The 22,423-nt window shown below is 44.8% G+C and overlaps 1 protein-coding gene across 1 annotated transcript in view; it reads right to left on the reverse strand.

The window, feature by feature from the left end:
• Nucleotides 1–22,423, reverse strand: part of Col22a1 (collagen type XXII alpha 1 chain) — a 232,623-nt gene that overhangs the window by 123,544 nt on the left and 86,656 nt on the right. Inside the window, exons 19-23 of the mRNA XM_021217030.1 lie at nt 19,072–19,116; nt 18,666–18,695; nt 18,369–18,422; nt 15,185–15,238; nt 4,913–4,966 (exon numbers count right to left, since the gene is read on the reverse strand). Coding sequence (XP_021072689.1) covers nt 4,913–4,966; nt 15,185–15,238; nt 18,369–18,422; nt 18,666–18,695; nt 19,072–19,116 — 237 coding nt within the window. The remainder of the gene's footprint in view (nt 1–4,912; nt 4,967–15,184; nt 15,239–18,368; nt 18,423–18,665; nt 18,696–19,071; nt 19,117–22,423) is intronic.

The following is a 22,423-nucleotide window of genomic DNA, read 5'->3' on the forward strand; positions in this document are numbered from 1 at the left end:
TGTGTGTGTGTGTGTGTGTGTGTGTGTGTGTGTGTATGGAGAGAGAGAGAGAGAGAGAGAGAGAGAGAGAGAGAGAATACGCATACTCCTATTTTTTCTTTTAAACATTAATGAAAACATCTAGCCAAATTAATCAGACTATTAACAAGTAACACATTAGCCAATAGATATAAATGTTGACAAAATGCTTGCCTGTTTGTATTACCATTAATGAAAACAAAGTAATTACTCTCTACATTAATTAAATAATCAACCCACTAATTATTAACGAAGTAACATTTAATCCCTATATAGTGACTAAACAGCTATCTGGTGCAATTAGTAGTTACAATGATGATATGTAAGTAGTCAATTAATCTAATTACTATTAATAAAGAAATAGCAAATAATCTTTTCTACCACAGTAATTGCAACTGTGGTACGCTTATGAAGTTGAACAGAATTTGGAGACACATGAAAATTGCCTGCATGAATTAACAGAGCAATCAAGTTGATTCAGTGTGCAGCTGGGAGAGTTTTGAGGGAAAGGTATTCACAATTTGTGTTTCCCGCGAAGTATAACTATGATCACCACCCATCTGGGGGAATTTCTGCACAGTCCTAGGAGCCCACCCAGGTCTCACACCAGCTCTGTCCCCTGGTTTTGCATTCTCCCACCCAGGAGTCTTGATCCTCAGCCAGTGGCAGGCAACATCACCTTTGCACAAACGTGAATGTGGCTGGCCCTCACAAAGGCTTCAGTTTTCCTCATACTTCTTGTGAGAGGATTCCTGCATAGGGCAGCATGGGTGGGTGGGTTCAACTCTGAGAGCCTACTGTTTTCTGAAAAGCCTGAACAAAATTGGCAATCGTGGCCAAGCTAGACTGTCTCTTTCGGCAGTTCATACTGCAACGGATATCAGAATGGAGCAAGACACTAAGCATGCGATGCCATAGTCAGCAAATTCAAGAGCAAATTCCTGGGCAGGGCAACTGAACTTGGGCTTATGTGAGGTTTCTTTCAGTATTGACAATGTCTATCGTTTCCTAAGAGACCCTGAGGGGCTATAGATAATTAAAAAAGAATGCAGTGTCACCACACGTGGTATACAGTGATCTGGTCCACTACTGATATGCAGTCCTAACTCAGTGGATAAGTTTTACGGTCCTACCCAGATTTGCTGAAGATTTTCTGAATAGAAAACAGAATTTTACCATTAGTTGAAATGTTAACATCTGAAAAGCTCTCTACACCTGTTTGCTATTTAGGAATGAAAAGACAGACTCCAGTGATGTGTGTAACAAAGTTCAAATACTTGTAAATAAAATTAACAAACGTGTACACTGAGAACTGAGAGATGACGGCTCAGTGGTTAAGACTGATTGCTGCTCCTCCAAAGGACCTGAGTTTAGATCCCAGCACCCACCTTAGGCAGCTCACAATCATCTGTAACTCCAGCCCCAAGGGGTCTGACACCCTCTTCTGACCCACATTGGTACACACACATACACACACACACACACACTTAAAATAAGTCATTGTTTAAAATATATGGTTGCACTTTTTTAAAAAACTGAAAATCAAAGACTCAGCCAGTGACATGAATTTCTGAATGAAGCAGTTATTACCCAAATTGTGGGAGGCAGTATAATTATGCATTATTTATTCACATAGGTGGCAAACTGTATCATTATACACAATTTACAATATATAGATAACTTGTAACTATAAACATTTAGTGCAAAGAAGATGCTCACAAAATCAAACAACAACAACAACAACAACAAAAATTCCAGCAAGCGAAATAAGGTCTGAAGGAGGCTCTGGGAGGATGGTAGCTGCCCTGGGGTTGCTCATGTCATACCTCATGGGACTCAGCCCATCACCCACAAACTACCCAGCCCACAGAGCCCAGGAAGTTTCCATTTCACTCAGAGGAAGCAGTGCTCTGCTGACAGGCAGTTAACCAGGACTAGATGCAATGATGTGTGAGCACTACAGTGGTGTCTGTCACCTGCGAGAGCTGAATACACACGTCTGCCTTCCCTCTGCCCCGGCATCCCTTCGGGACTATGCACCCTGCCGCGGTGTCAAGTCCAACTTTGCCAGTCTGTGTAGGAGTTCTCTTAGGGGCTCCCAAGAACGAATACCCAATTCACAACCCTGTGCCAGTCTTCACTCTTCAACTTCATTTTTAAATGATAATTTGACATCCAGAGGCTTTGGGGATGGTCTACAGAGGGACTGCCCCTCCCAGACTAAACTAGCTCCTAGACACAGTCAAGTAGGTTCCTGGAGACATTTTTTTTGTTTTCCTGAGCAAACTAACAAATCCCTAGTTCTGGTCTCCATCTATTGTCTTTCATCAGGCTCTTAGAGTTTGGACCATTACAACATCCCCTGGACTAAATTGTTCCAGGACCAGACCCCAATAAATGGAAGAGCATCCCATCACACAAAGTATGCTACAACATTTTCAACAGTCCAGCATTCAGCTACTGCGCAGCCTTCCTTACTCACTGTACTTTCATTGAAAACCACAATAAAGGCCCTTACTATGCCCGCCCTGGACCACCATAGGACTCCCCAACACAGCTTCTGACCCACAGCACAACATGCTATGAGAAGTGTGAGGAACTGCCTTACCAGCGGCTTCCATTTCTTTTTTAAAATTATTTTGTTAGATATTTTCTTCATTTACATTTCAAATGCTATCCCAAAAGTCTCCTATACCCCATACCCTGCCCTGCTCCCCTACCCACTCACTCCCACTTCTTGGCCCTGGCGTTCCCCTGTACGGGACATATAAAGTTTGCAAGACCCTGGCAAATACAGAAGTGGATGCTCACAGTCATCTATAGGATGGAACACATGGCCCCCAATGGAGGAGCTAGAGAAAGAACCCATGATACTGAAGGGGTCTGCAACCCTATGGGTGGAACAACAATATGAACTAACCAGTACCCCCAGAGCTCGTGTCTCTAGGTGCATATGTGGGTTCCATTTTTTATCTGTTGGTCGTGCAGGTCTGGATACCAAGAGAACCAAGAGTGGCCAGAAAACACTCCCTCTGCCCTAGTCTCCTCCTGTCCCACTAGCATGTGTGTCCTTAGGTGACAGATTCTGGCCACTTAGGTTTTACGGTTCCAGAGTGAAGTTTGGCATACAGAGGTACTTGGAAGTACAGGCTAGATTAGAGAAAATATCCAAGGAGCTGAAGGGGTCTGCAACCCTATAGGTGGAACAACAATATGAACTAACCAGTACTCCCAGAGCTTGTGTCTCTAGCTGCACATGTAGCAGAAGATGTCCTAGTCGGCCATCATTGGGAAGAGAGGCCCCTTGATCTTGCAAACTTTATATGACCCAGCACAGGGGAATGCCAGGGCCAAGAAGTGGGGGTGGGTGGGTAGGGGAGCAGGGGGGAGGGTATAGGGGACTTTGGGGATAGTATTTGAAATGTAAATGAAGTAAATACCTAATAAAAATTGAAAAAGAAAGAAAGAAAGAAAGAAAGAAAGAAAGAAAGAAAGAAAGAAAGAAAGAAAGAAAGAAAGAAAGAAAGAAAGAAAGTAAGTAAGTTAGTGAATCCCGAGGGGGAAGGAAAGAAACACAGGAGAAAATAGTGACTAGCCCAGGAATGGTGGGAAACACATGTCAGCAAGACAGAGGGGGAATGGCAGAGGAGCAGAGTGAGTAGGCAGGGCTGGCTTTGTGTCTGACATCAGAGACCACCCAGTGTTCCAGGCAGTGCCTACTGTAAGCACCCTAATCCCCTCTGACCCAACTCAGGATAAAAGTAAATTCCACAACACATCCAGACACCACGTAGCATCTGCTGTGAATCTCACGTGGCCTGGTTCTGAACATAGTTCCTACGTGATTTGGGATGCACTGTGCACATTAAAGTTGCCATGCAGAGGCTAGTAGTGTGTGTCTGTATGGCTCAGCTCAATACCTGGCATCCAGTGAAACTCTGCCAGATAAAAATGGCCTTGATGTCGGATGTTAACATAGAAAGGAGTGGATTTAGCCAGTTAGAAACCAGCAGGACAATAGAACAATCTTTACAGCTAAAACTAATTTTGAAGAGCTGAATTACTACTGATTTTTTTTTTTTAATCTTTGAGATAAGATCTTACCATGTTGCTCAAGCTAGACTTGAACTCCTGGCCACAACAGATTTTCCTTCATCTGAAGCAGATAGGACAGTGGGTACCCACACTAGAGGGACTGTGGGTGAATTCTGTATCCTACCCTGCTTCATCTCCTTATCTCAGCCCATCTTACCTTATTGCTCTTTTTGAATCAGTGACTCACTCGGTAGCCCAGGCTGGCTGAACTCACCACGTGGCTCAGCTTTTACAGAGAAGAATGAATACGACTTAGGACCACCCTGTTTAGCTTCCTATGTGTGTATTTGCTTTAGTAACATTTTATTTTATTAGTATATATTTGTTAGACAAAGTGATGGATATCATGCTCTTATTTTTGTTCAACTATGTAATATACTTGCCCATATTTATCCCCTTACCTTTCCTTCTCCTAACCCACTCCTTCTAGTCCATTTCCTCTTTCCAAGTAGTGTATACCTGTGTGTGTGTGTGTGTGTGTGTGTGTGTGTGTGTGTGTGTCCCTGTGTGTGCACATATATACACATGTGATCAGGGTTCCAAAAGAGAAAGAAAACAGACTACCTTCCTTTTTTGTGTTTTTTGTTTGTTCGTTTGTTCGTTTGTTTATTTGTTTTAATTGGATTTCGGAGTTTTTCATTTGTTTGTTTTTTCCGGAAGATGGATGTAACTGGTTGTCATTCTGTCTAATCCTCTGATGGTGGCTACCAAGATGCCCGTTGCAAGCTAAGAACTGCTACGGGGCCACTGAGTCAGAGGAAACGGCGTTGCTATAGGGGAACTGTAAGGCAGTTCTTACCTGTGGCCCCAGCGCTCCAGGGGTTCCTGGGGGACCCACTTCACCTTTCTTCCCCTGAGTACAGAAAAGAAGCAGAAATTAACAGTGATGCATCATCCCACAAAGCCCATGGAACAGCGTCCCTCAGGGAAATCCTGTCCCAATAACTGGAGCTCCCAGCTTATTGGGCTATACCCCCAGGAGCACCCAACAGAGCTTCAGGAGAGGATCAGGCAAAGTGGGGGGTCATGTTTGGGGCTCCAAAAGGTCAGCTTTTTTTTCCTATCTCTTTTAGTAACATTAAAGATAATATACAGTCCAACATTCCCAAAGCAGAGCAAACCAGAGTATTGTTTATTGTATGTATGGTTTGTTGTTGATATACATACAAATATATTGAAAGTACCTTTTCATGAAAAAATATTCTAATCATGTTTCCCCCTTCTCCAACTCCTCGAAGATCCTCCTCACCCTCCCTCACACCCATCTCCATGACTACAAAGCCCCTGGGTCTCTGGGTCCCCTAGGTCTGCCTGGCCTGCTTGATGGTGGTCAGTCTCTCCAGAGAAACTTGATGAACAGATATGAATCTCTCCCCCCATCTCCACTCTCACAAAACAACGTCATGGTACCTCCTGCCTTTATGAGCCTTGCTTTCTGACAGTCGTCTCCCTGAGCTTCATCTTACAGCAGGATTGAGGGTGTCTCTGCATACACCCCCCCTTATACAATCACAGTATTCACTCTATTTCTGTAGAGAGTCCCCCACCCGTGGATAAGCAGGTCACTGAGTCTGTTTGCATCCTTCTATGGTACTAATCTGTGCAGTGAGTGCGCTGCATCTTTGATGAGTTCATAGGAGCAACCACCCTGATTAGACCCAATGCGTGATATATACAGGCACAGCAGGCCTCGTCTCTCCCTGGACCCGAGCATGGTACTTTCTCTTTGCTCCTTATCTCCTTCTGCCCCTCACTCCCTCCTACCCTCCCTTTCCGCTTTTATCTCCTTTCCTGCCATCCTTCTTGCCATCCTTCTCTTCTCCTCCCTCCTTCTTCCATTCTCCTTCTCTTCCTCTTCTTCCCACACCACATGAGCGCTTAGGACTCCTCCTAAGAGTGGGGCATCCTCACACCCTGAGTATAATTGAGGCATGGAATTCTGGGAGGCAAAGGAGCCAAGCACAGAGCCGAGCCCACAAAGGACCTGAGTGTCCTGGACGGAGCAGAGCCACCCCTGGAAGTCCAGGGTTGAAAACAACCACACGGCTTGTTTATTATGTGCAGGCTCCGAAGCACACAAATGATCAAGCGAGGTCTGAAGACAGAATAAGGTTGGTCAAGGCACACTAGCGTGCTCAGCATACTCCATCCCTCCCACGCATCAGCTTGCCCTTAGATTACTACAGTACCCCCCCCCAGACAGATAGCTTCCTTCACTGCTTTCCCCTTTATAGTCATAAAACAGACCCCATTCCTGCACTGTTGTCTCATTTCATTGCCCTTCTTCCTTGAACAGACCAAATAACCAAACCCCAATGCCTTTCTCTCAGGTGTTCTTCCTGCTCAGAGAGTGGCTTCTCCAGGGACCCATCTCAAAGGCCCTCTCACCCTCTGCTCAGAAACATCATGCACATAGCACTCTCTCCACCAGCTGGGGGTCCCCTCATCCTGCAAGACCTCCTTTAGTTTGTGTTCTCACCGATATTCCACTGTTGTCTGTGTTTACTCACTGCTTCTCTGCCCGACTGGAACGCAGACCAGACAGAAGCAGGTGCTGGTACTGGTTTTGTTTACTCTCTACCTTGAGGTCCCAGAACAGTACCTGCCACAGAGTGGATGCTCAGGCTCACATTTTTTGGGCTGAACAAGCTGTACTGTAGGCGGATGTGAGTCACTTGCAAAGACCCTAGCAGTGGGGCAAACTGTAGGTCAGAGGTAAAGGATATCAGAAAGAGGGAAAGGGTCTATGTGAAAATGTTTGATCCAGCCATGGCCCTAGAGAATTTGGCCTGCAGGGGTGCATGCGATGAGGCCAAATATGAGTTTCTTGACAGTTATTGCGTAAAATCAAAATGTGGTCTCAGAGACCTTCAGAAGCACGCCACACCTTGGATTCAGCTGGCCTCACCCTGCGTCAGACCTTGCTCTGGTGACAGTGGACATTAAGAGGGTGATTGTGAACAGAGCCCACTCCTTCTCCTCCTCAGGGGATGGAAAACAGACACCTTTAGCGTTCTACCTGGACAGACATCCCTCCTCTTTCCCTAGGTTATTTCACAGCAAGTTGCTGGCTATTTACACGATTAATTCAGGACCAACCCAGCATCATCTCTCTGTTGATAGGAATGAAACACTGAATGGGTCCTGGGAGGAAGGGCAGAGGACAAGGAAGGATGTGAAAACCTGCCTGTCGGTTGGGAAGAATAACTCAGAGTGGTCCCTCCCTGCCTGCCTGTGCAGGGTTAGGGAGCAAGAGGCATGCATCCCCCTCACAGGCAGGGGGCTGTGGGGTCTCTGCTTCCTCAGCAGGCCAGGATCTTATATAACTTCAGAGGATGGCAAGCCCTACGGATGACAAAAACATGAGACATGTAGCAGCTGAGATCAGGAGGAGCCCCTTTGCCTGGATATGAAATCCAACAATCTAGAAGGGCAAACGAATGTAGTGGTCTGAATGAGAAATGCCCCCCCGCAGACTCACATATTGGAAGACATGGTGCTCTCTGCCTGAGGAGACGGAGGGGGCTGTAGTCTTGCTGGAGGCTAGCTTTGCATGCTTATAGCCTCACATTAATCCCTGTCCCCTTCTCTGCTGTCAACCTGCAATTAAAGCTGCGGAGCACTGAGTTTCTTGCTCCTGCCACTATGTCTGCCCTTTTGCTGTCATGCTTTCCCCCGCCATGATGGACTCCTCAACGCTCTGGAGCCATGAGCCTAAGTAAACTCCTTTGTACGTTTCCCTGGTCATTGTGTTTTATCACAGGATCAGAAAACTAATACAAGACATGAAGGCAGGTAAGAACTTAGTGCAAGAAGAGAGAAAGGCAAAGAATCCTACCAACTAAAGCAAACGTTGCTACCACTAGGTTTCCAGTCTGGAGGTAAAAGCCTAGGGGTAGGACCAGAGATCAGAGAAAGCCATGAAAATCTATCTTCAAACTAGCATCAAGAAACTGCCTCTCTCCTGGAAAGAGCACAAAGTTTGTCATTCATTTAGGGGTCGCCACACCGAAGTCAGCTGGGTCCCCTGAGAACATGCTTCTGACAGCCCAGCCCCCAGAGCCACTAGGTGCCTCCCAGAGATCTCTCACTCCTTCCCTTGGGCCTGAGAGCATCTCCTCTAGCACTCGCTGGACCATTTGTGCAGTAAGCCAACCTCGCTAAGGGAAAGATGCTCGATCTAAGCTTTGCACCTCTGAGACATCAGAGGCTCCGCATCGGGTAGAAGACACAATGGAGCTGTTTGACCTGAAGATCCCATACCCAGACATCCTACACTCTTTTCTAACAGCATCCAGTAATAAAACTCCCAACTAGGTTTTATAAAAACTATTCTGGGCAAATAGAAAGCAAATAAAAGCAGAATCGGCTGGGAGGTTTATCATATCGCTCTAACGCCCTCTTACGCCTTAGACACCATAGCCACACTTCTGCCTATGCAATAACTCCTCTCCATTTCAACTGGACAAAAATCACAGCCTGGGGCAGCACTGTGCCATCCAGGAGGCCCAACAACAACAAGAATTACAGGCAAAATGGGGAAGCACATTTGAGATATGCATTCCCTACTATCATCCACAAACTAACCAGTTAGCATCTCAAGAGCTGGGCACAGAGCCCCGAGCAGCTGTGTTGACTTCAGCTGAAGCCAGGGAGCAGCTGCTGTGCACGTCCTGAATCTGACAGGGTTCTTCTGGAATAAAGAGCGATTTTACAAACAGAAGTTCTGCTTCCTGAAATTTTCATTTTTCTTCTCTTTCAAACGGCAGCCCAGCACAATATCTGGGTAAGTATTCGCAATTTATCATGAGGACAGATTTTTCAAGTGATTCTGGATGCCAAAATGTTAAGCAATACTGCTATTTCCAGGGCAGCCTGTTTGCCCATGGAGAGAGGAAAGGCTGATAAATTCTAAACAGCAGCAAACCTAGCTTGGATGTGTTAACACAGCCACTCATGGAGCCATTAGCATACAAAAGGCTTGGCTGTGCCTGTCAGCTAATGTGTGCCTTATGGTCTTTCGCTCAGCTCTTTTCCATGTCTCCAAATGTCTAGAATGATCATTTCCCACTGTTTGGATCTGAAACCTGGTGTTCTGGGACTACTTAGAATGTCCTAACAGAACCCTGGCTCCTGGCCCTGGAATGAATCAAACAGTAGCCTGTGGCCCAAACACTGCTCCCATCTGGTCCAGCAGGAAGTTTTAACAACGGAAAGTGGAACAAATGCCACCCAAACTGCCCCTGACAAAATCCTGCCCTGTGTTTCTCTCTGAAACCTGACACAAGTCAGAGTTGGTGGGTCTCACGGTGTTCAAGTTTGGCAATCATGAGACCTCCGCGTCAAAGGAAACACATTAAAGTTGATACAAATCTGGGGAAACACACAGGATGTACCTGATTGGAAAGTAAGATTCCTGGGTCTCTCTACAAGGAGCTGATGGCTGGGAAAACAGCTTATGGTTTTGATCTCTTGGATGGGGGTAATAAAACTCAGGTTATGCAGAGGGATCAGACCTGGCTCTGATCAACGTCACCTTAGAGACTAGGTGACACTGGAGACTCTGACACATTTCTTCAGACTCCCTAGTTACTAATCTAGGACTAAGCTACCATACCCCATGGTACTTTGTGAAGACCAAATGGCACATGTGAAAGGAAAGTCAGGGTAGGGAGACGGCTAAGCGGGTAAAGCATGAAGACCTGAGTCTGAGCATCAGGAAATTAGCACTAAGTAGAAAGAGATAGACTCCTACAGCTCATGGACCTTACACTGTATCCAATACATCTAATAAAATTGAGGAGCCTTGTCTCAAATCCTATTGTGGAGGAAACAACATATTCAGTGGAAAGAAAATGCCTAGTATTGACTTCTATACACATGTCCTCACACACATTTAAACTACTATGTACACATGCAGAGGAAAACTTTCAAAATTGCAGTCCTCCCCTTCAGTGACTGCCAACTACTTGCTTCTACCACCCCTTGGCTCTAGTCCTGCAAAGATGTATGCCATTAGAAGAGTGTGCCCTCCTGACCCTGGTACCTAGGAAATAACACAGGCAGTTATCAGGGAGCCTCTGTCTTGAGGAGAAAGGGAGCCTCAAATCGGAGAGGGTTATCTATTTAGTTTTCAATAACTGATGGGAGGAAACCAGATGATGTTAAAATAACCAAAAGGTTGCCATGAACTTCTTCCTCGTGATTCAGTATTCCAAATTTGACACTTAGCTAAAGTTCTTAATACATTTTTGTCTTGCCAAGACAAGATCCCCCTAGGACTCAGCGTAAAGAGCTAGGTGACACCCAAATTCTCTCCTCCCATACTGGACATTCCCTTGTCCAAGGTCCCTACCCAGGTGACCAGATACCAGTCCTAGGTCCTGCCCTTCTCCACGTCGCACAGTCATGTGTGTGTCCAGAGACCTGATTCCACATTTGATTCATTTTTTCTGGTACACAAGTTACCCAAGACATTACCAATGTATATTCTATATGATCCTAGGCATTGGATAAGCTTTTCACACATATATAAACTCATGTTTTATAGGTGTGAAACACTAATCATGCAGATGCAAAACTAAGGCTGGCTCTGGCTCTTGCACTAGAATGTTCCAGATTCCGAGAATGTTCCAGATTCTGAAAAAACTGCTCCGGTCCTGACTCCAATTGACAATGGTTCCTGTCTCCTCCTTATGTTACAGATCAGGCAAATGGGTAGGCTATGGCAAAGTGCACCATACCTCTCTCCACACTAGGCAAGCACTCCTTATCTACTGTGCTACAGGGGCTGGGTATCGCTGCAGCCTGGGTACCAATCATCTGCATTCACCATGCCATCAGAGAAAAACATCAGCGTTGTCTAAAATGAGTGCATTTACCTTGCCAAAGATTCTGCTGGCCGTCTATGGCTAATATCTCTCTCTCTCTCTCTCTCTCTCTCTTTAAAGCAGGGCCAGATTCCTTCTCCTACCTGTTGTTTTAGGCTATCTTCATTCACAGGTCTCTATGTCTGGTTTTTAAAAATCTGTTCCATTACTTCATGAAGCCCGAGTGTGCATCCTGACGTTTAAGAGTGATTCTTAATGCTTCTTTGATGGAAATCGACGGGGAGGAAATGACAGGTGGCACGCAAGAGAAGCAGTGGTATGACTTTTGAGTAAGTCATCCTGTCTCAGGTGTTCCTGACTCAGACAGGGACTAATGTCACAGGAAGCTTCTTCCGAGCCCACAACATCTCAATTAGCTGATTCTCTTTTCCATTTTGTTGCAGGCATTAAAAACTCAAAGCGATGCCCACAGGATGGAACACAGCCAGAAATGGTGAGCAATTCCAGACTATCAGAGGGGCAGAAGCCCCTGAATACCCCAAGTCACCCCTTGTAAGTCACTAGAGACAGCAGAGCAAGTGCACCCTGTAGCAATGTCTTACTTATTGTTTCCCTGGGCTAGACCATGGCCCTTCAGGAACCACCTTCTGCCTTTTATCCAATCTTCTCCCTGCCCAGCCTATGAATTGAGCCATGTTGGGACCTCAACAACTTCTGCAGCCTCCATGTGTCCAACTTTGAACTGAGCTTCCATCTTATCATTTGGTCACCAGTGGGGCTCCTGACTGATGGTCTCCCTCCTCCCTGTATAATTGTTTCCAAACCCAAATGAATGGGTTCAGAGCGCAAGTCTGGCTCTTCACTGTGGTATCAAACATCACAACGAGCAAATGCAGTCAGGCACAAAGAAGTCAAAATACGCTGAGCACTGGGGTAAATATTTGATGAATTTCAAGCAGATTTGGATTGGATAATGGTATTACGGATCAGTTTCTCATAAAAATCCTTTATCTTTTGGAGACAGTGTGCTGAAATATTCATATGTAAATTGTGGGACTAAGAATTGCTTCCAAACTCAAGCCCAGTGGTGGGCAGACTGAGCGTTGATATAAATAAAACAGACGTTTCAATGACTTCATAAATGTTGACGTGGATATGGGGATATAGAGGTTCACTTAGCTGTTCTTTCAAGTTTTGCATATTTTCCCATAATAGAACATGGTGAAGGCAGCCCATATTGCTCCACACTTCATACAAAATGAAAATCACAGTCCTCCAAAGACCTCCGGGGCTGAACACTAATTGTTCTCAGGTTCTCTTAGCTTCATTTCCCCTGCTAGACCCTTGCTGGCTGTAAGAATGCTTTCCTTAGCTATGCCAAGGAGCCCCTGCCCCAGGGCCCCAGCTAAGGCTGCTTATGTCCTTTCTACAGCCGTCAGTCTGGCCGGCTACCTCGTTGCCTGAGAGCCTGCTCAGGCCCAGCATTCTCTTTGGGACCTTTCTGCATCAACCACTTTAAACACTAACAGCTGTGTCTGCATCCCTCTGCCTGCCAGAATATCAGCAGTGGGGACTCGCAGTAGACCACCAGCATGGCGAGTCGATGATGAAGACACTTTTGTTGAAATGATGAACTAATAGTAGAAGGAAAGAGAGGAAGATATAAGGATAGGGTAGGACAAAGGGAAAAGACCAAAAGAGTAAGGAAAAAAATCTGTGGAAAGGGGAATGGAAGGGGAACTTACACACAAGGCCACGACTGTGGCTCTTCGGAGTTTTAACCGATTCATGCCCAAACTAGAAATCAGTACACATAAGTCATAGTAGCTCCCCTCTATGAACACTTCCTATGTTGTGTAGCCATCTTTAGCATCCTATTAACTACAGGGCTGCAAAAGACAGTGTCTGCTCCCACATCACTCCCTGGAAGCACAGCAGCTTTCTCTAAGCCGGGCCTCCCTTCTCTTCTGAATACCTCATCATCTTTATCCATTTTCCAAGAGACCTGATACAGCCTAGCTTAAGGGGACTTTGAGCATCAGACTGGAGAGCCCTACATCTTTTGGGAAAACTATGAGACAGATAGCAGAATATCTATGAAATGTCAGAGCCCAACACAAGGTGTGGAAACATGGGGGTACACTGAGAGACTGTGCAAAAGGCAGGCAGGCTTTGGAGAAGTATGTGGTTTTGAGCAGGAATACCCAAGGGGCCGCTGAGCAACTGTGTTCTACTAGGGTCTAGCCTTGACTTACAGAAGCTATTGCCAGGTCTGCCACATAGCTGGAGCTTGCGACATTCATGTCTCATTCCGTTCCAGCCACAGCTCTACCCTACCCTCGCCATCTTTTTGATTCTGGTGAGTCTCCTTGTCCTGGTCACCAAATCTCAGAAACTGACATATGTGCTCAGTTCCCAAGTCCCTTAACCTGTGTTAAGCCTGGACTGTGCCAAGCTCACTTTTTAGATGTGGTTGAGGTGGTTTCACGGAGTTTAAGTGCTTCTTAACATGGCAGATGATGATTTGGGAAGCACACACAGTAGGTTCCAGGCAATCCCAGACAATAAAGTGTGGGTCTGATCAGCCAGTTCCCACAAGATATTTCTTCTCCACTTGGTGAGTAAATTGGAGGTATGAATCGAAACTGTTCACACTCATCTTCCTGTAAAGAGTTTTGTGTATCATGCTAATATTATGTCAGGGGAAGCAGCACCTGCAGAAATTCAATGACAGTGACGATGCATAAACACTAAGTATATAACATGTGAACATGACTGCCTTCTCTTAAGATTGCCTGTGAACATGTTCAGAGAATAAGAGCCCCAGCACAGTGACAATTTGCTTCTTATTCTGAGCTTCCTTTCTCACAGTACCTCAGACATTATGAAGTCTCACCTCTATAGTAAGAAAGCAACAGGCTTGCAAAGACCAGGTGGCATACAAGGGTCGCATCGCGTGCATGTCAAGCCCACATACTTGTTTCAAAGCCTAGATTCCTACAACTGCAGAGGAGAAAGCAATATGGCGACCACTTCATTTGGCTGACAGGGGACACTGAAGCTGGCGACGGCTGAGTATCCTGAATGTGACTCTCTTTGTTTCCCACCCATACTGCCTTGGACACGTCTTTCAACATCTCCCCTGGACTTTACAATGTTTGAGACTTTAGCAGTAGACAAGGACAGGTAGAGTCTGTTGAATGAAAGGGGTTGACACAATTTCAGGATGAAAGATGTGAAGTGTTGTGGACCCAGCTCTCTCATTCGATCCATGGCATGCATAGAAAACCATCCCTCAAAGGAGCTACGTAATCTTCAAGCTCAACAGGGCATTAAAGCAGGGGGAACAATGCTCCATCCGATGCCAGGACCTCTGCCTCCCATGGGTCAATAACTCCATTGCCTCTGGGTGCAAACATGCAGAGGAGAGACACTTACTGTGCCAGGAGCTGCCTGCCTCACTATTGAATTTACTTAACCTGCGGAGAGCTCCTTGTGGGAACTAGAAGAGAGAGCACACGCTTTGGAGGTCAAGTCCAGCAGATGCACGTGCATTCTTCTAGGGGCTGAGGAGACAGAGCTGAGCCTGAGTGCTGGCCCAGGAGGCATCCAGCAGAGTATCTGGCTTGCATATGCTTCTTGAGCCCTACTACCAAAGCTGGTTACATTATTCCAGGTGTGCAAACTTTTACATAGGACAGCTTCTAAATTAAACTAAACTTAATTGTGTCCAATCGACTACCGTGAGATAAAATGTTCAACAATGATATAGATCTTTAAATTAAAGTTGGAACATGTTGGCAGATTGCAACCTTTGTCTCTATTTTCTCTTACACTTGTCTCCAAATTAAATTCCCTCATCATCTCCTGCGAGAAGCTCTGGCTCCTGCTTGCCTGGGTCAACTTCTGATCCCTGAATTATATATCCATCCTCTGGTGTGTTGCCTTCTTTCTTTTAGGAATTCTGATTTCTGAGGCGTGTGTGCCTCTATGTACCGGACACAGCCAATCACAGGCTCTTCTCCATGTTTCCGAGGCCCAGATCAACAAGCTGGATCCTCAACCAGATGAATGAGCCATGCCCAGTCTTTTGGTTTTCAATTTTCACTGCAAGTTCCTAAGGCTGAAGAAGCTGGGTGAAGAGATTTGAGTCCTCTGTTGGATGGCATGTAATGGTGGCCATGCAATTGAGGCCAGTGTGGGTGGGTAGGGGCATCAGAAAGGGAGTATGGTTTACTTACTCGGAGACCTTGAGGCCCTGGGGGTCCATCTCTGCCTTCTGGACCAATCAAACCCTTTGGAAAAAAAGGAAAAAGGAGAGAATGTTATGTGTGGACTTCCATGGCATGTCATTGGACAGGAGCATCCAAATGGGAAATGATGAGGTCAGAAGAGAAGAAGCAATCCATGATCTGCCATCTACCCTAAAATATAAAGACTGACTGCTATGGGATTTTAAAACATGTTTAGCCAGGAAGACATGTGCAGTGTCACACACCTGCAGAAGAGCACAGGAGGAACAACATGGCTAATATAGTAGTTTGCATAAAATGCACAGAGAAGAAACACCTAAACCAGTGTATAACTCTTAAGTAACTCCACTCTTTCCATATTGCTGCCTCAGAAGGAATTGGGTTTTCTGACTCTTGGGAAATAAAAAGCCAAGTATCAAAGTCAGAACAAACAGAGCCTGGAAAGATGGCACCATTGTTAAGAGCATTTGTTGCTCTTAAAAAAATAAAGCTGGTGCAAATAAAATTATCTATGAAAGGTACATGTCGATGAGAGAAAGAATGTTGAAGGCTGTAAATTTTGTGTGACCTCTGGGGTGGGAGTCAGCAGACTTTGCCAAAGTCTGATTGTGTCTTCTCTATAGTGGAGATGGTGAATTCATCTGCTAAGCAATTGAAAAGACCACCCGAAGACTGAACCCTCAGGCCTGAACACTCCATCATAATTGTTCAGAACATGTGAGACCCTCAACTCAAGCTCTGGCTCGGTCACTACATCCTGCTGTTTTTCCAGAAAAGTCTTCCTTGAACTTCTTTCCTTATCTTAAATAATCAGCATCACATAGGCATGGTCCCTATGGTCAATGGTTGCATGACTCTTTGGTGGCCAGTCTCCTATTTAGAGCCATGCTCTTTTCTTTCTCTACCACCATGTAAGTAGTAAAGTGAATCCATCTGTGGCATAGTATGAACAGCATGTACAAATTCTCCTTCCTCATGAGGAAATGGCTTATGCCATGCATTGGTGAGATTACCAGAACCTGCTTCATCCTAGGGAAGGGAGGAATGCCGCCAGCATTCAGATGCAGAGTATCATGTGCTGTTCCCAGAATACATTTTCCTCTCCCTGGGGTTGCTGAGGTTCACAAACTCAATTTTTTTTCTATTCTCCACCGAAAAGCCATTAAAGCCAGCTTCCCAGTTTTGCTGGGAATGAATATTTAAGAAGCAACGGATCTGTGGATGGGCTCTGAGGTAAGTGCCACTGGGGATTCAAAAGAAGGCAATGATGCAGGCCTCAGGTTGAAATCCGTGTAGGCTTGGCAAATCTCCGAGAGCACTGATTTGTACATCAGTCCACTTAAAACCCTCACAGCATGATTATGTAATGAATGATGACAAGGACAATGTTCAAATTAGAGATGAATCCGTTGAGTACTAGAGTCACCAGGTACTGTTAGCAGAGGTACAAATCTACATTTTGGAAGGATACCATAGGTTGTGTGGTCAAAGCCTTTGACTTCTAATCATGAATCCAGTGTAGGTCCCATGCCCAGGAGTGCTCCTCAAACACAAAGAGACTTCATGGATTTGATTGTGAGTGTGTGTGTGTGTGTGTGTGTGTGTGTGTGTGTGTTGGAGGGGTACGGTGTTTATTTATGCAGTTTGTTTGTGTGGTTTTTGTTTCATTTGGTTTTTTTGCCATTGATTTTTAAAAATATTTATAGTTTGCTTGTCTGACTTTGTTTGTTTGTTTGTTTGTTCGTTATTGAGAGGAAGAGGGAGTATAAAGCTAGGTGAGTAGGAAGGATCTGGAAAGAGTTGCTGGAGAGAAAAGAACATGATCAAAATATATGGATAAAAAAAGAGTAATAAAAATAAAGGAAGAAGGTAAAATACACAAGCATACACATGTATACAGAGATAAATGTAACTTTTAAAATACATTGTATAAGAACAAAAAATGTATAAAGAAATTTAGTTCTAGAATGGTGTTCCCTTTTAACAAAGTCTTTATCCGGTGCTTCCTGAACTCTGATCAAAGTCATTTCATTATCAACACCTTGTACTTGTACGAAGTCCTACTCTACAGTGACATGAGTGTACAGCGCAGGAGACGATCTTCAGTACCTAGGACAGTTCTCCCAAACAGCAGTCCTGGCTCCAGGGGAGGAACTTAAAGTTTCAAGGTCCTCCCCATTTTACACTGCATGATGAAGAGCACCTAGGCTACACAGACAGACACCCAGTTCGATTTTTCTGTTCTGCTTTTTAGTAGCTTTTCAAGCCAGCCAACCACCGCCACATCAATTCCTTAACTGTGGCAGATAAGAATAGAAATTCAATGTTTTCCAATTGCGGAACTAGAGTATACATTGCCATATACACAGAACCCAATTCTCGCAAAGATTACAGAAGATATCAATTGTCCCAAAAGTTTTGATGTTAAGTCGTTCTAATTAGACTGCAATCAAACACCATCGAGGTTTCTTTTATTTTCTACCCATCACAGTGAACAGGGTCTAAATCTTAGCGTGAATCAATTCAGAGATGCAGTTGCTTCATTTCCCTCAAAAAAAAAAAAAAAAAAATACAGTGATGTAAAAGAATCAGAATCATGTTGCCTAGAAATGTAACTTTAACCCCCATCCTGAGAGAATTCACTATTTCAAATGACCCCTGTAGAGTTCACTGCATTTTTATTAATTTTCCTTAGAATCTGAACATTCACCATAAAATGATCACAGGGACCCATCATCTCCTCCTAGCAAATGGTTATTTTTCACATCATTAGATTCTTAACAGAGGCAGAAATTAATGGCTGTATGCTCAGAGCCTCCACATAGTCAAAGCTAATTGGAGGGGTGGGGAAAGTATATTTGCATGAAGTGGTTCGAGTAGCATTAAAGTGCCTGATCTGAACAGAAACTGACACACCAAGAATCCCTGATCATGGCCTGTTTGGGACAAGGGGCTCTGAATGCAGGCTGCATGATATCTGTACTTGATTCTGTGCCAGCAGCCATGCCACCTGCCTATAGTTCATTGTCCCACGAAGAGTGGTGATAACCACAGCACCTACCCAAGTGATAGCACAGCTTCTGAAATTATTCTGCATTCAGCAACAGATAGACTATACATTTCTGAACCTAAAGATATTAGGGACACCTGCCATTAGGGAGTAGTGACTTACAGGTGCTCCTGGAGGCCCAGGTAGGCCTTGATGACCTCTTGGTCCAGGGGCTCCCTGAAAGACAAGCAAACAGGCATTAGTCACTATATTCTTCTCTACATAATCAGGGACACCACTACCATGGCCCTTCACTGACAAGAAGTTACTTCCCAAACTCCCATAAGGGACCAAAGTCATGCAGGCATTTGATTCTCGGGTGGAAGTTAACTGGACATATCCCTGAGCCCAACCCCATAGCTGCGTCCTTTCTTCTGCTACAGCTTGAATCCCCAAAATGGAAAGAACCATTCTGCATACCTGCTCTCCCTTCAGGCCTTCTCTCTGCACCTGAGAGACAAACAGGATTAGCAAAACTATCATCAATTGCCTCAACAGTAATGAGTCACCTTCAATTCTATTTCAGGTCCCCACTCCCACAGGCCACAATGCTGTTTCTGACTTTTCAAATATGATCCAGTGTTTGGTATTGAATGCTCTTTCTTGTTAAAGGTTTTAACAGCATGTATTCAGAACAGGTAATGGGGTTCGTGGTGGCCTTTTCATGCATATATGTAGTACCCCGTGATTCCTCCCTCAGCAACCACTAACTGCCTACAGATCCTGTCATCAGATGAGCTCTTCTCTACGCTTAGAGGTCAGTACTCTTCCAGTGACCCAGTTCCATGACCTTATGAGTGCATGGGTCCTACCAAGAGTGACTCACCACAGAGCCTGGCACACCAGGGGGTCCTGCAGGCCCCACATCTCCCTGCAGAGAGACAGAAAGCACATCAACAGTTAATGTCGCCATATTCCTCTCTTGCCTGTATCCTGGCTCTGGCTTATCCTGAGCACCAAGAAGATCCTCTCTGTGTTCCATCACACATACCAATCAATATGCTTAGACATCCACCTACTTTGCAGTATTCTAGAAGATTACCCAAATCTTATCCCACCATTCAGCCCATAGGCTACTGGAAGGCATAAGGGGTTTTTGGTTGGTTTGTTTGTTTTTCTCTTACCAATGTCCATCTCTAGCTGGCTGTTCTGTGAGATTTGTCCTAACTACACACTGCTCAGGCACCGGATAGGACCATAATGCTACATGACATGTATCTGTCAACTTTGGCAATACAAAACCCTAGACTCCATGACTCCGGCGCCCAATAGCTAAGACAAGGACAGTGCATTTAGGTAACACCTCTAGCAGGAACTTTCCTCTTACCTACAGCCCTGCTCCAGAAGTCCAAAGCATTACTGAGTAAGTGAGCAAAGGAACGAATGAGGCACTGAACAAAGATGAAAGCCTGCTAACTCTCAAAGCTAAGTAGGAATAACTAGTGACTTTGGGCATGCTTGCCACTGTCTAGCATGTTTGGGTGTATGGTAAACTGATGAACCACATGCCCTCTCTGCTCTCCCTCTAGGCCTCCCTTTGAACCCAAAACCAACTTCAGGTACTTCTCTGTCCAACCCCACCGTATCCTATCTCTGCCTGGAAAAATAACCATCACGAAGGGCACTTCTAGCAACCCCAGTTGCTCTTTGATGTGCTTTCCATGGGCATGCTCGTTTACGTGTGTGTGTGTGTGTGTGTGTGTGTGTGTGTGTGTGTGTGTGTGTTTGTGTGTGCACGGCCCATGTGTTTGCATGCATGTGAGTGCCAGAGGTTAACATTGGGGGCGTCTTCCTCAATCAGGATTTATTGAGGCAGGATCTTTAGCTGAACACAGAGCTTACCAGTTTGGTTATGCTACGTAATCAGTCTGTCCTGGGGATTCTCCCGTCTCTGACTTTTTCACCTATCAGATGCCAGGGTTACAGGCAGGGCACCACACCAGTTTCTTTCTGTCTTTAAACAGAGTTATGGTGCTCTATCCACTGAGCATCTTGCCTGCCTCTCCAGTTACCCTTTTCTATGTTAAAAGGCTTGCATAAAACACAACAGGAAACCTGCCACTTTATAAGCAAATTTTACATTTAGAAAATCTGAATCAGCAAACCCAGACACTATTGTGGATGCCAACAAGGGCTTGCTGTCAGGAGCCTGATATAGCTGTCTCCTGAGAGGCTCCACCAGTGCCTGACTAATACAGAAGTGGATGCTAGCAGCCATCCATTGGACTGAGCATAGGGTCCCCAATGAAGGAGCTAGAAAAAGGACACAAGGAGCTGAAGGGGTTTGCAGCCCCACAAGAGGAACAACAATATCAACTAAGCAGTCCCAGGGCTCCCAGGGACTAAACCACCAACCAAAGAGCACACATAGTGGGACTCATGGCTCCAGCTGCATATGTAGCAGAGGATGGCCTAGTCGGTCATCAGTGGAAGGAGAGGCCCTTGGTTCTGTGTAGGGGAATGTCAGGGCTGGGAAGCGGGAGTGGGTGGGTTGGTGAGCAGGGGGAGAAGGGAGGGAATGGGGAGTTTTCAGAGGGGAAACTAGGGAAGGGGATAACATGTGAAATGTAAATAAAGAAAATATCTAATAAAAAAATCTGAAATTACTTGAGTGACAGCTTCCCTTGTTGTGCATCCATTTTTGTCTCTCACCATAATTGAGTTCTGCATAACAGGAACCTTCAGTTTCTCTGACTTGCCACACAAGAGACTCATGCACACATGTACACACACACACACACACACACACACACACACAGTCTGCATGTCTATATCATGCATTTAATGCATTCTATAATCTGGCCAGGCACCTTTATCACAAGTACGCACATGTCATATGTACTCAGGCTCTAGCTTAAATAATTTTATCTGCATTTCTCTATGGATATTTAACTTCTCTGGGGCTGGTTCTATTCGCTCTACACCTCCACAAGTTTTATTAATACTTTGGTAACATATGATTGGCCAAGGCTTGTTGTAGCTAGGTTTTCCATGGCTGAGATGAAACGCTATGACAAAGAACAACTTAGGAAGGCAGTGATTTATCCCAGTTACCCTTCACACCACTGTCCATGATCAAAAGGAAATCAAGGCAGGATCTGATGCAAGAGACCATAGTAGAGTGATGTTTACTGGCTCACTTCTTCTGGCTCACACAGCCTGCTTATGACATCCAGGACCACCACCCCTATGTCAGGTACCACCCAGGTACCACCCACATGTCAGTTCCTTTCATGTCAGTCATGAAGTGCCCCAGAGGCATATCCACAGGCCAATCTGATAGAGGCATATCCACAGGCCAATCTGATAGAGGCATATCCACAGGCCAATCTGATAGAGGCATATCCACAGGCCAATCTGATAGAGGCATTTTCTCAATAGCGCTTCCCTCCTCCTAAATATCGCTAGCTTGTATCAAGTTGACATAAAACTATAGTCTAGCACATACCTACTGTGTAATTTTGTGTGACTGTGCCACACACATTGGGACAGGCAACATTGTAGACAGTTGAGTAATGAATCTCTGTGGCTCATTATGAGACGTCATAGCTTGTCATTAACACGACTAAACAAAAGCAATTGCAGATAACAGTCGTGAAATGAATCAATACATGTTTAATCACTTGCAGGTCATAATGAGATAAAATCTCTTGGCATATTCAATTTTCATTGAGTGAAGTAATATCCTAGCATTCATCCATAACAACTATGTAAACATAACCAATAGTTATTGGCCATGTCATTCTCTGAGGACCTAATATAGATGAAGTCTTTTTCTGAGTTAACAGTTTCTTCTATCTTAGAGATGAAGAAACTGAAGCATAGAAATATAAATTGTTTAAAGGTTTAATAGTGAATATAGTCAAATCTTTTCTAGAGTCATATTTTCAATTATATGAAATGATTGTTTGTTTGTTTGTTTGTTTTTAACTGATTGATTTAGCTGTTGAGAAAACTAACCCCTAGGATGACCCCCATATTCTAGTATTGGTACACAATGTAGAAATCGTCACATTACAGTGGACTCTAAGTGCCCAATTGTAAGTACAGAAGGAAGTCACTGTGATTTCCACATTGAGATTCTAAAAAGGGTTGTGGCTTCTACTGGGTGGTTTGTCATTTCCCTTTACTCAAGCCATGGGCTCTGGGAAGCAACTTCCACTGAGAGAAGCCACATA

This window comes from Mus pahari, chromosome 17 (assembly GCF_900095145.1).
Source record: "Mus pahari chromosome 17, PAHARI_EIJ_v1.1, whole genome shotgun sequence".
In the NCBI taxonomy this organism is placed as follows: Eukaryota; Metazoa; Chordata; class Mammalia; order Rodentia; family Muridae; genus Mus; species Mus pahari.